The following is a 14,714-nucleotide window of genomic DNA, read 5'->3' on the forward strand; positions in this document are numbered from 1 at the left end:
TAGGTCTCCCTTTTCCCTCTCAGTTTCAGAGCCCACCCACGTAATCAGTATTGCAGCAGACACGGATTTTGACGCCGTTTTCATAAGGTCCAAAGCCAACTTTTTCTCTTGCCACGACCCGAGGCCAGGGTCTTGCATCAAGGCTGGATACACAAGCACATTTCTCAAATTAGCTAAGAAAATTAGCGAAGAACTTCGTTTACACCAGCCATGTTGCTTGCAGGGGCACAGACGGTACCCGCGCTCCTGCATAATGAGTATACAATTCTGTATAAAGCCTATTCACAAGAATTTACCCTATCAAAATACTCTAAACCACTTGAAGAAGGACAAGTTTATATCAAACTACTGCCTTAGGTCACACAATCGTGACATTTTGGATTTGACACTAGGAATCCAACTGTACTGTATCACCAAGTGTAGCCTTAGACAAGCTCCAGTATATAACACCTTATCTTGACAAGCTGAGTACCCTCTATAAGATGATACACTCGATTCCCTAAATTCCCAAAATCAGTAGGTCATCATTGCTTTAGATGTAGCTACGGAGAAAGGTGATTGCACATGAACTATTCCACAGAAAAACAGTCACTACAGTTATTTGTGCTTTCTTTTACTGGAAAATATAAGTGTGTTTCTATAAGGCTGAACAGAAAGCTTTATTTTTTCAAAATTCCTTAAACAGTACATTAAGTTCAAGCAGAAAATCTGCATTGGAGTGCCACAACAATTATTGTCTCCAATGTCTCTTCAGGGACATTTTACTTCAGAAAAATTGACTGAAAACAATCAAGTTGATAGAAGGCAATTATGCAGAGAATTGTGGTGACAAAGCTTTCTACATAATTTAATAACATGTTTCAATCATCTGAAAGATATAAAGTACAACAGATAATTTTTGCTGAACCATGTATTGAGAGCCTCATATATTTACACTTAATGTGCATTAGACATTTTTTATCAGGATTAAGACTCTCTTTTTCCCTTTTTTTCAGATGAACTCCATTTCAGTGTCAGCATCACATCTAGCACTTTCACACTGAAGTTCTATCACTAGTGCCACCATGCAAAGGTCACACTGTAATGCAAATATGGTATTTTACATTGATAACAAGTTTTCTTCCTTGACATCCTAATATTTGAAGTTCTGGAGAGAAGTATTTGTATAAGAAGCCACATCAAAGCAGACTTTACAGTTGGCAAAGGTCTTCTCTCCAACAACTGCATTTCTTCCAAAATAAAATTTTCAAAAACGAAAAAAATTTTAAAAGGAAGATACTTAGATGAAGCTGCAAGTAATGTGACCCCAAAACATAATTCTCATGTTTTTGGAAAGCTTTCCAGAATATTTTCAAAGACTGTCACATCAAGCCTATTAAAAGACAAAAAAGCATTTGAAAGACAGGTTATTTGTAAGCTTTTAAGTTCTATTTTGTTTAGCTAGGTAATGAGTCTTTTTCTCAACCCAGGTGCTCAGATCTTCTTGCAGGCCAAAGCCTATGTCAGTAAGGATTCCAAAAAACAGGATGGATGCCGAGTGGTAGAATTTAAGCTAATTACAGCACCTGAAAGAATCACAGTTATTGCCAGATAAAATAACTACTCTCTCAACTCTAAGTAGCTTTTATTGTGACTACCACTGCTTAGGGCTGCCAAATAGTTTTTGGTTTGGGTGCTGCAAAGGAAAAGTGCTAGATAGAAGCGAAAGAACGACTAAAACATGACTCCAGCCATCAAAACATTAGACCTTGCTACTTTTTCAAGGATGCATATTTGAACAGTCATGCTCCATTTAGAATTTTACAGGTTTCAGATGCTACCACGTTTTGAAAACCTGAAAACAACCTGTGCCATGATAAACCAAGACTTGCCATTTCAGAGGAGAAACATCAGAACGGACAGAGTGTGTGATCTACTTACAGAGTATCTCTGAGAAGATAATTCAGCTTTTTGCTGAGCAGTGTCAGGGGAAGAGAGAGCGAGTTTATTGCTGGGTACCTGAACAGGTAGATGGGCAGATGAAGTTGACAATTCCAGTCTCATGGAAGTACACAAAGAGAGATGCAGGAATAAGACCCTGACGCAGTTGGTTATTCCTCATGGCAACCAGATGAGTAGTTTACTCAAAGCTTGGTAACAGCTCAGAAAAATCAGAGAATCATAGAACGGTCTGGGTTGGAAGGAACCTTAAAGATCATCGAGTTCCAACCCCCCTGCCGTGGATGCTAAGGAGCTTCACCTCTAACAGTCAATGAAAGAATGAATGACACTGAAAACGCTTTTCAGTAAGCCTTTTCCACTGAGATTTTTCAAAATTATTGAATTGAAACTTTCTGTCAGAAGACGGAGCACATAGGATAGCAGACTAGTGCCTCCTATGTCGCTAGTGCATAGTTGAGGGTATAAACAAGTCAACTCCATTATCAAGCATCTTCGGTAGCAAACTTCCAACTTGGTCTGAGTTATGTTGAACCACCAGATCAAGCAAAACTTGTCAAGACAGACGTGTTAGAAGACACTCAATCTCACGTAACTGTTGAAAGGTTCACACTACCATGCATTCAAAGAAGAACCTGAAAGCTTATCTACTGAAGACTAACTCTGCATAATTTAGCTCTTAAATATTATTTTCAATCTTCTAGTCTGGACGCTTAGTGAATTATTTTTATACAACCGACTCTTTCGGAGTACTTACAGTCATTACAGGAACGTCTACATTTATTTCCCCTTTCAAAATTATTAATTATGCAATATTGGTGAGGTTGGTTAAAATAATCACCCCTTTTTGCTCACAACTTCTTTTGGCTTCCGTCATGACTTAACGGGAAGAAAAAGCCTGGTGAATAGTTTTTGCTAAAGCATTAGAAAAAGTTTGTTAGAAGTGATCTAACTCCATTTTCTGTAGACAATCCCACTAAGAATATCCAGCAACAAAGGTTTATTTATTGGCTGTACACCAAATCTCATGCTCATTTACAAATCACTGCACTTCTTACCTGTTCCTCCCACTTAAAGCTAAATGGCCAATGTGCATTAATTTCTACAGCAAAAGAGGCTTGTTCTAAATTAGTATTTCAGCAGTAGCCCTAAATAAGTGAGGTGAATTGAAAAGCATCTTCGCAATATTGAGGATTTACCTGAAGGGATTACCACACGGGTCCAGAAGGCTTAATCTCCTCTATCATGAAAAATAGTATGTCAGTAAACTGGAAGCAAGCATGATACAAACTATTTCAGGGTCCCTGAAGAGAAGCAGAGTGGCTGAGAACCATGTTAGAGACAACCACCTTTTCTCAGAGACCAAGTCACAGAATCATAGAATGGGTTTGGGTTGGAAGGGACCTTAAAGATCATCCAGTTCCAACCCCCTGCCATGGGCAGGGACACCTCCCACCAGACCAGGTTGCTCAAAGCCCCATCCAGCCTGGCCTTGAACACCTCCAGGGATGGGGCAGACACAGCTTCTCTGGGCAACCTGTTCCAGTGTCTCACCACCCTCACAGGAAAGAATTTCTTCCTAAGATCTCATCTAAATCTACCCCCTTTCAGTTTAAAACTGTTACCCCTCGCCCTATCACTCCACTCCCTGATCAAGAGTCCCTTCCCATCCAAGTAAAAAAAATCCATTAACATTTCTTAATAGAAACAGCCTAAGAAAAAAAAAAATGTGGGGAGTCACAGAATGCTACATGTAATGACATTTTGTGGACACTCTTCCCAGTGTCACAGGTGCCCTGTCCTTATATATTTCTTTAAGTGTTCAATGCTGGCTACTACTACTGCTGTAGGTAGACTCTGATCCAGATGTCTGTTTTCATGCTCTCATGAGACATCCCCCCCAACAGTTCCAAATCAGGATAAAATTAGAACTACTGCTTAACCACCCTAAGCATTAGGAGGACTGCTTTCTTCTCTACAACAGTTGTACCCTGGACACCTGTTAAAGTTAATAAAAGCTACAGAGGAAGGCAAAGTTTAGCTCTAAGTGATTGTTTTCAAATTATTCTTAAATGTATTACTTCCTTTGAAGAACAAGCAATTACAGTTAAGATTTATTGATTTCATAATTCCACTTAGAGAACTAAATTTAAAATAAACGAACCCCAAGAAAGTTCAGTATTCTATGAAGCGGATGTTTAAATAATCTGACTAGCTGATATCTCTCTGCACTATTCATAGTGAAAGGATTTGTTAAACTCAAAACGTGAGGTACCATCTTCTGAAAGTAATTCTGAGTCAAACAAGAAGCTGAGATGGTTAGTTCTGGAGAGTGACACTAAAAACTGCTGTAAAAAAATAGAAAAAAAAAAAAAAGAAGAAGAAGAGAACTCGCTACAGGTGCATCAGTCTGAGAGAGGAGCTTCTGATGTACCTTGATGTACGAGGGCTTGGCTTACCATGGAACTTCAAATCCCATAGACTGTTTCTTTCCAGACACTGTCATTTTGGTAACTTTTGGCACAATTTCAGATTCCATTCTGGCTGACTGGCAATCCCTTGTTTTTCCTAGTAACAGACAAAAAGTAAGTTGGAACTTAAGGTTGTGACTAACAGGTGATATATATAAAGCTTAACAAGTTACATTAGTTCTCTTCAATCCAAAGATACCACTCTGTGAAACTGGTGTGAGAATTCATCATCTTATGTGCATTTATTACATATTTATTCAAAATAATCTATAAACGGCTATATTTATTGTGAAAATCTCACCTGTATCTCCAAGCATTCATGACACCTATACCATTCAAGAGCTTTACTCGCAGATGCCAGAAGCATTTTGTGCAGTACAAGGACGAAAAAATGCTTTGCAGCTGCTCTCTAGCTAATTAGGTTAATTCTTAGTTAGAGTTTTCATTTTGCCTTAACATTGTTGACCCTCAAGGTCTACTGTAAGGTAAAAAACATATGTCTACCTCAGGTACTTCTAGCAGCAGCACAAGCTATGCGTGGGCTACCAAGTCTTCCCTGAAACCAGAGTTCTGAATTACGAATTCGTGCTGAATTATGGCAAAGAAGCCAAGCGATATCCAAAAATTAGCTAATATAAAGGTTATTTAGAAATAATTACCAGAACTGAGTAACTTAATTACTTTAAGGGTATCAATTTTTACCATAACTTGAATGAAAACACAATTACAGTAAGGTTCATTCTTAATTTTGTGAAACTACAGTTTCATACCTAATGGCAATACAGTGCTATTAGTTTCTGGCCAAGGTGCAAAAAAAAAATAATTATTTACTCTGGGGAGGGGGAGTTTAAATAAAAGAAGTAAACTAGCTCTTTTCTTTCAAGAATTCCCTCTTTAACATGTTAGCACCCCTTCTCTCTTCAAGAAAAAAGACTTCCAGCTCTACAGTGTGAGCGAGGGCGGCTGTAGCTTGTGTTCTGAGGGTTGTTATTCACACAGGAAAGCAAAATAATAACCCAAATTCAGAATTAAGCTGCAAATTTTAAGCAATCTTCACCTACAGACACATCTGAAAACTAGAAAAATGCCGCTACTCCTCCAGTAATAGACCAATTCGGAGAGTCAGTCAAGTGAATACTTATTCTGAATCACAAGTTAATCCTAGAATTGTCTGGGTTGGAAGGGACCTTTAAGATCATCTAGTCCAACCATCAACCTAACTCTGATAAAAAACCATCACTAAACCTTTAAAGTATATTAGATTACTAGTGTAAGATGAACTGTTGGAGCCATTTGGTCCTACTCATTTAGGTTAACTCTTTATTGCATTCTAAAGTACAATGGCTACACAGAATAATTTTATATATATATGTATAAGTCGTGATCAAGGCTGCTGCAGATTTCAGTTAAGGAAACAGAATGCCACAGCATTCCAAAAAAGCTTGTGCGCAATTTTTTCTAAGCTATCACACTATAGATTGAGCCATTCTTATTTAACCGATGACTTGGTCTTCATCTCCCTCATCTGTCTTATCTGTCAATACTCATTTTATTTATATGCCGCCTGGAAACCTCTGGAAGAAGTAGTCTGTATATGTATTATTAACAGTTGGGTCCCAAGTACACTGTAAATCATGAAACACAGAAAGAGAAATAAAGGGAACAGCAGAAATCATGGTTTGTAACATTCACAAATCATGGAACTGACAAACAAATAGTAAAGATTCAGAATATAAAATTCTCAGATCGTTGGACAAGGACTACAAGTTAAGATTTTCTTTCATCTTCAAACTCCTACATAGATCACATACAGCATTTTTTTAATAATTAGTCACTTAAGTTATAGTAAAAATTGCATTACTCTTGTTGCAAACTCGATATGTTTTTTTCCACTTCAATTCTAACAATTCTCAAGCAGCCATCGCTCCCAGCTGCCAGCTAAGCACGAATGCTTCACCTGTCATTTGAAAGCTGAATTACAGTTAAATATCAGAAAACACCATGTTTGAAATCTGGCTGCTAGGAACTAATAATTACAAAAAACACAATTAAATTGAAATGAGCTTAATTAAAGAAACCAAGACAACCACTCGTATCATGTGACTTGAAAATAACTTGCAACCTATTAGCAGTATTTGCTACATACGATCCCAAATCAGAAGTCAAAGGTTTTACAAAATACATTTTCTCCAATCAATTTAGAAATTAGGCTTCACTCCGTACTAATAGTGTTGGGGTGTTTGGCACTTATCCAAAATTAAATGTACAAGGAGACAAAATACATCCAACGAATCAAGTATTTGACACAGAGAACACAGGAATTTAAAACTGGAGATTAGGAAATACTAAAAGTTTAAAGAAGATATAAAAATAAAATTACAAAGAGCAAGAGAAAGTAAAGTAATTGTCCATCCACAGCATTGACAGTTTGGGTGTATATTTTGTTTATACAGCACTAATACTTCAGTATAGATGGAGCGAGGAAGCAGACCAGGATCACTGAAGACAAACCAAACCGTAGAAGATAATCTTGGAATGGTGGCACTCAAAGAGATGCAAAGGCAAGGCAAGAAAGCTTAGTAACACTACTCACAGAAGCATCAAGTATCATTTTCTGACCTCAATGTTTTTATAACCAAGTATAATAAAAATCAAGCAGCGCATTTGAGGTAAGGAACAAATCTGTCTTTTGTGCGCTGCAGGTACCATTAAAGATTAATAATTATGGGCTTCATTACAAAGGACACAAGGCCGGGAAAGGAGTATACTTTACTATCTAATCTATAGGGCACTGGAGAAAACTACATGATAAATTCTTATCTGCTTTAGCAGGCAAAGCAAAAGCTATTCAGCACTTAACAGATCGTATGCAAATCCTTAAACTGCCCCTTGGAACTAAAAGGAAGTCAATGCCCAACGCTGATACAATTCTTAAAACACTTCTTAATCAACAAGCGGAGTACCCTATGGGAACTGAAGGGCACTACAGACCTGGAAAAGCGTAGGAGCAGTGATCCAAATCTGATTAGGACAAGAGCAGCTGGGAGGAAAATTAACCTCTGAAGGGAAGGATATATAGGATATAGAAGTTTTTGCCACGAAAGGCTTCGTGAAGTTCTTCATGCTTACTGCCATCTGCACATTCTTAATCACATACCTAAGCAATTCAACGACAATGTTTCCTAAATCAAGAGTACGCATAAAATAAAAACAAAGACAGATACACCTTTCAAACTCCTAAAGAAATACCCCAATACCCCCTCGCTACGTTTTGCTTAGTCTGGCTTTGCAAAAAGCAAAAGTAGGAGTGGATAACACGCAAGTCAATGCGTCCATTGGCCAAAGGTGTCAGATTGTAGAGCAAGAGATTTTCCTGAAGAGGACGCTCCATAAAAATTCTGGCAATTCACTAACTTAACACTAGGAAAATTAAAAGAACAAAAACAGAAAGTATACATTCATAAATTATAAAAATGTAAAGGCTTGTCAGCATGATAGTTCTCACAAATCAGCATGTTTAAAAACCAAAAACTTCTAGCCAATTTTAAGCAAAGTAGTTTTCAGCCAGACCTTTGGTATTTAGACTGCGCTGACACCAGGGTACCCAGACTGTAGCTACGAGTCAAACACTATCACAAAACAAAGCATGCACTGATGCACCGTGTCCCAGTATTAAATTAGGATGAGCCTAATACCAAAGGGGACAGACCGACCTGCACTGACGTTACTCCAGTACAACTGTGGCAGCGTGTGACAGCATGACAACCAAAGCTCTCTTTCCTTCATTATTCTTCCTCTTTGCTTTTACCTTTCCCGTGGCTGGCAGTTGATCTTCTGACTGAAAAGCCTTTTGATTTAGTCAAAAAGCATTGCTAATGACACCTGCTGTAGCTCCAAAATTATTAAAAGTACAACCCCAAAATCTGATGGCCCAAGAAAGTGTTTGCAGACTGATAAACAGGACACAGGCACGTGTATATGCAGGAAGCAAGTCAAACATAGGGACAGTCTTTAAAAATGAAAACGGTCTCTCTGGGTGTTCAAGCTGGGATAGCAAATGTGTACAGATATAGTCAACCACCTTCCTTTACTGGAAGCAACTCCCTAGATTTTGGATTTCCTTTGTAAAAATGGTACCTGTGAAAGATTTAAACACACAAATCAAAAGATTATTTTGGATTCTTTATCATACGTGACAGACGTGAGAAGTTCTTTTGCAGTTTTTGTTCGTTTATATACTTACATTGAAAGTAACAGGAAGATAAAAATGGGTCTTTTCTCTAACTCTGTTGGAGGTATGGAAGTTATTTTTCAGTACTTGGAAGAGTTGACTGTCTCTGTTCCCAGGCAGTTCAGAGGCACAGAAAAACAACAGGAGTCTGTTAAACAACCACCATCTCAAGAAAGACAGGTTGATACCCAGTGAAGCAGGGATATTGGCGTTATTTGGAGAAATACCTATTTAAATAGACATTAACTTCATTCAAATGGCCATACCTTTTCAACAACAGAAACAAAATGCCACCAGTTTCGATTCTTACACAGAGGCTTCTCCTCCCAGTTTGTCTTGCCCTCATCAAATCGTATAAAGGCACTGAAACTTTAAGCTCAACCACACCATAGCACAGAGAGCTCTGCTCCTGATAAGATGAACCAGAATTTTCAATGTGCCTGAATTCAGCTTGAAAAACAAGAAAGGAAGGATGTCCTACGTTAGGCATCTCTTCAGTCTGTGCTTTTTCAGGTAGCAGCCCCATTTAAATAAATAGGACCAGCAGGTCGAGGCGGGTGATTCTGTCCCTCTACTCTCCTCTGGTGAGACTCCACCTGGAGTACTGCATCCAGCTCTGGAGCCCTCAGCACAGGAAGGACATGGACCTGTTGGAATGTGTCCAGAGGAGGCCACGAAGACGATCAGAGGGCTGGAGCACCTCTACTATGAAGACAGGCTGAGAGAGAGAAGGCTCCGGGGAGACCTCAGAGCCCCTTCCAGTCCCTAAAAGGGCTACAGGAGAGATGGGGAGGGACTCTTGATCGGGGAGTAGAGCCATAGGATGAGGGGTAATGGTTTTAAATTGAAAGAGGGGAGATTTAGATGAGATCTTAGGAAGAAATTCTTTCCTGTGAGAGTGGTGAGACACTGGAACAGGTTGCCCAGAGAAGCTGTGGCTGCCCCATCCCTGGAGGGGTTCAAGGCCAGGCTGGATGGGGCTTTGAGCAACCTGGTCTGGTGGGAGGTGTCCCTGCCCATGGCAGGGGGGTTGGAACTGGATGATCTTTAAGGTCCCTTCCGACCCAAACCATTCTATGATTCTATAAATCCATGTCTACACACAAAGCAACTACTAGCGGTGTATCAGCACTGGCAAAGGAATTCACCTCCAAGGGAATTATGTGCTAATTAACTGTAGCCAGATTGCAGTTTCTTTTTCTTGAAAGCTTTAAATCATTTGCATGTTTTTGAAATTGTTACTTGGTTTACATTGATTCTTCTGGTACGAGCCCTTAAAGAAGGCTGCAGACTAATTCAAGTTTGAATGGGGCTGGGAAGCCTAAAAGCTATTGACACTTAATAGAAAGAATTAATTTACTTAAGCAAGTCCTTCTAGAGCTGTGTAAACCAGCACTGCCATGGAAAAATATGCATCTAACACCATGCCTTCTGATCTAAAAGACACGGTTTGCATCCCTTACTCTGCTAGACTTTCTATATAACCACAAGGAAGCCACTTACACCTTTGTCTGCTAATTATACAGCAACAGCCACCAACTGCAAAAAAGCAAAAAAAAAAAGACAGTGCACTGGTTTTGTGCACCATGTCATGAGCTTGTTCCAAGTATGCTTCATGACTTACTATTAAAAAAAAATATATATTTTTGCATACGGTACTGGCAGTGCAACTGTTGAGTGTATTAGTAACAACAGAAGCACAGACAAGACACAGGTCTGTCTGCAAAGCAGATTTAATAACTGAGGCCTCCATCAAAATAATAATTCCCTTCCTATACGCTGTGCTAGGATTTAAAACTAAATTTAAGGCCCTACAATTGTGAAAATATTCCAAATACAGACTACAAGAGACAACCAGATGCAGAGATGCCAGCCTGATTACATACAATTTCATGCTAAAAGCATGTATCACCTGTTTGCCCACGTGTATGTGGGTTTATTTGAACATCTAATACACCCATCCATCATTGTAATCAGCTATTTCAAAATTTTGACTGTAACATATCCCAGCTAACAAAATTCAAACTGTTTCCACGCTTCTATTTGTGCCATAAACCTCGTGAGTTTCTAGCCAGAGCACACTGGATTTCCAGTGGCAGCAGTACAGAGTATTACCATTATCAACACACCACAGTGCTGGGGATAGTATCAGAAGTCCAGGATTCTCAGTCATGTCCTGCCAGTACATAACACAGCTACTGAACTTAGAACATCCCAGATTTCCTAAATTTACACAAAAGTTCACTAACCTTTAAAATATTGAGCCTGCATATAATTTGCCATGCACTCATCCCTACAGCCCATCATTTTAATTTCTTTGGATGTAACAGATCAGTTACAAAGTGTGCTGCACGGGTGAGAATTAAGTTCAACGTACAGAAATCTTTTCTTATGCAAATGTATAAAGCAATATGGAACAACTGGGAAAAGAAAATTAAATGATTTAGAAGAGTCTCCCCCACTCTTCTATGATCCTGCAACCACCAGCAGCCCTCAAAGGAGAACATCTGATAGCAGAGAAACACCACCTACCTCTAATGAAGATGTGAAATGATTTCTAAACAAAATATTGCTTTAGTATTTAAATTATACCAGTTCAAAGTACTCACTTTTAGGAAAACACATGACATTACATTGCTATGAACCACACCATACAAATGGATGCTACCGAACACCCATAGCAGCAGCGCCGAGGCACAGCCAGTCTAAAGACATTAATGAAAACAATTCTCCAAACAAGAACACTGAATTTTTCTTTTTAAAAGAAAGGTTATTTCCTAATAGAAACCACAGTCAGGGGTTTTCCAGGTAGCTTCGTCTTGTTGTTATAACTATTACCTTCTCTGCAAAGTTTCAGGTGGTGAATATGACTTTTTTTTTCATGAAACTGGGAGTAGGCATTTTCACTGAAAAATGCTGAAAAGAAGAAGGTCTACTCGCACCTGACTACAAGAATTTTTTGTTTTGTTTTGAAGGTTTGGTACAGCAGAGGGGAGGAAGGACACCGCAGGATATTCCTGAGCGTCTCCAACACGGGCTAGCTCTCTGTGGCCCACAACACACCAAGAGCACAACAACTCGCTACCCCAGGACTGAAGTTCCAGAACCAGTACGCTTTACCAGATGCAGCTGGAACAACTGGATGCGCAGCCGGCACAGTGAGAAGGGCTGGCAGCATCACCTGGCACTCCTCATTGCTCAGGCTTTACCTTCAAACTTTTTTTACTTTCAACTTTCAGCAAATTGAACTTTTCAGTCCCCAAATTAATTTGTTCCAAGCGAGGTACCTGCCTGGGGCTGACATGTTTTTTTTTTTTCTTTTTCCTTCCAGACAGGGAGAACAGGGAAACTGGAAGAGAAAAGATCAGACAGAATGATTTATTTTCAAAAATGGCACCTGGAGAAAATATTACCTGCACAAATTAAATCCTTCACGTGATCTTTTCACCTTCTGAAAATCCACTCAATTTGACCTTAGCAAACAGTTTGCACATGCTCTTATGGCTTAAGTTTTAACAAGTAAATCCCAAAATACTTCATCGCCACTCAATATGGAGCTGCTGTGGCTGGTTTTGACCAGGCTGGACTCGGTTGTGTCACCTGAAAGCAAATCCCACCTCTCCTGTGGTCACCGTAGTTTCCTCCCACATCAGTAAACTGGAGGCGTCAATCCACCTCGGATAATCATAAAAAATAAAAAAAAAAAACCTTAGGGGCAAGAAAGACAAGTAACAGTATAGTGAGCACTGGCAAGCAGATTATCAAGGACAGACAAGGACCACGAGAACGAAAATCAATAAAGCAGAGAAGATGAAATGAGAACTACAGCGGCCATGAAAAAATCGACAATATTAGTTAACAACCTAACTTGGGGAAAAACTGTGGGTAAGGAATGGGAGAAAGTAAGAGGCCACGTACTCAGTGACAAGTTACATGCAGAGCTAAACATGAACAAAGGTAGCAGAAGAGGATCAGAACTGAAAATGAACACGAACTATGGGTGGAACAAAGTGAACGTGGAAAATCATCATGGCCAATGACTGGAAAACAGGTAGGAAAACCTGCAATGGCCAGATAAGGGGTTTGGAATGATCAAGTGGAAAAATGCTACTGCAATGAAAGATTCGGAATGACAGGAGGAAATGTTGTGTTTAGGGCACAATCGGGAATTTAACAAAAAAATCTGAACATGACTAAATAAATTAGAGTGTGAGAAGGCCACAGATCCGCTGACACTGGATCAGGTTGAAGTGGATGGGGTGGAACGTGTTGTAACAAGGCAATAACACGTTTTCTTTCCCACCTGGAACTCAGCCAAAATTTCTGGAGTTTCGCCGTTTCTCTCGCCATCAACACTTCCTCCCTGACTGAAGGCAGACGATACAGAATACAGCAATCACCTACTGCTGCCTTCTCTGGCTCTTCTTACCCGAAACAAACACCTTCCCATGGAACTTTCCTGGCCATCAGAACTTAGTCAAATTACACGTATTCAAATACTTAAAACAGCACAAAATTAATGTCACCTTTTAATAGGTATTATAGCCTATATAAAATAGCTATAATAAAAAACGGGTTATTTTTTCTCTCTCACTCTTTATTGCAATCATTCCATTGAATGGTGTTCACTTAATTTAGAATTAAATGAATCTGATGTCCCACAGAATCCTAAAGTCTCAGGGAATGGCAAAATACGTATTTTTTTATATAAAACTTTTTACTGACCTCTGTTACAGCTGTGAGCATTCAGTGTTTTAGCAAACTACGCTTGTATGTCTCAATACCCGGATGCTTAATACGACATTCCAATCAGCATCTATCTCTAAAAAGTTACGTTTAAGCAACACTGGTCAACAAAAGAAGGTATAGTTCAGCTCTATACGTAGACCATCAGTATGGTCTTTCCTGAAACATGGATAATTGGTCTGGTTTACATTCACAGTTAATATATTAAGGGAAAGAAAGGTATTGTCGCTGGAGTAAAACTCCAGATTTCCAGTTTCACTAAGCCAGCACCTCCCGTGTGAAAGAACGGAGACCTGCCGTACAGAAGGGCGGACTCGGGGGGGGGCTGTCTGTTTTCTTCTAGAGATTACACAAACCCCAGCTGCCTCCTTTTGATGTCTCTGATACGTAAAATCGCAAAGGTCCAATAGGGATTCACAACAATCAAAACAGCGACTTTCTCATCCGTCGAGTTTTTGAAAAGAACGTCCCCGTGGTATTTCTCATGCCCAGCGAGTTAAGAGTTAAATGGACTAAAATCCAGTCCTTCACAGCATCGTAACTCAGTACAACTCATCCTGTAACTACCGAAACCTTATCTGGGGGGGAGGTGTATTGCTTTGCACTCTCTAGCAATGCCAACGATGTCCCTTCTCAATCCGTAACTGAAGCCACGATCTGCTTGTAAAAATAATTTATTAGACATTTGCAGTTGTTCTGTAACAGCACCTTTACTCCCCCACACATACACAACCGTAAGTCGTTGGTGGTGTCTTCTAATTCAACGAATTTTTCTTAAATGACTGTGAATTGTCTTTCACTGAGATTTAGAAAAAGCTTGGTCTGGTATTTCTGAAGTGCGACTTCCTACCATAAATGGTAACGTAAAGAGCAGAGTCAGCACAACGGGCAGGATAACCCTAAAAAGATACCCCCTTTAGCCACTCACTGAATTGAACAGAATACACAGCGTCCATGCAAATTACCAGAATTTCTGTTAAAACCTCGGCCCAAAATGAGTATGTAAAACTGAAAGTACAATATGTACATTCTATTACAATTATATTGAATTTCCCAAAATAACAGGCTGCAATTTCGGGTTTAATTCTTAACCGGTATCGTAATGCCAGAGGATGGTGCTATTTCCCTGCACATCATCCAGGTAATTCTGAACCAACATCACGCCTTTTACACACCGACGTTATCTACCCGAGTACGTCCCTTTGGACCGTACTGCAGGAGCGCAAGCATTTTACAGGAGAAAGCTTTCCTCATCCACCACATCTCTTTATGCACCAAAATTACTCCAGTATGAAACAGATGTCTAAATATAAGAAGAACGAGAAAAA

At 39.4% G+C, this 14,714-nt stretch overlaps 1 protein-coding gene across 1 annotated transcript in view; it reads right to left on the minus strand.

The window, feature by feature from the left end:
- Window positions 1–14,714, minus strand: part of HBS1L (HBS1 like translational GTPase) — a 62,235-nt gene that overhangs the window by 20,777 nt on the left and 26,744 nt on the right. The window contains exon 5 of the mRNA XM_074163412.1: window positions 4,398–4,506. Within this exon, the coding sequence (XP_074019513.1) occupies window positions 4,398–4,506 (109 nt within the window). The remainder of the gene's footprint in view (window positions 1–4,397; window positions 4,507–14,714) is intronic.

Source organism: Numenius arquata, chromosome 2 (genome assembly GCF_964106895.1).
Source record: "Numenius arquata chromosome 2, bNumArq3.hap1.1, whole genome shotgun sequence".
Classification (NCBI taxonomy): domain Eukaryota; kingdom Metazoa; phylum Chordata; class Aves; order Charadriiformes; family Scolopacidae; genus Numenius; species Numenius arquata.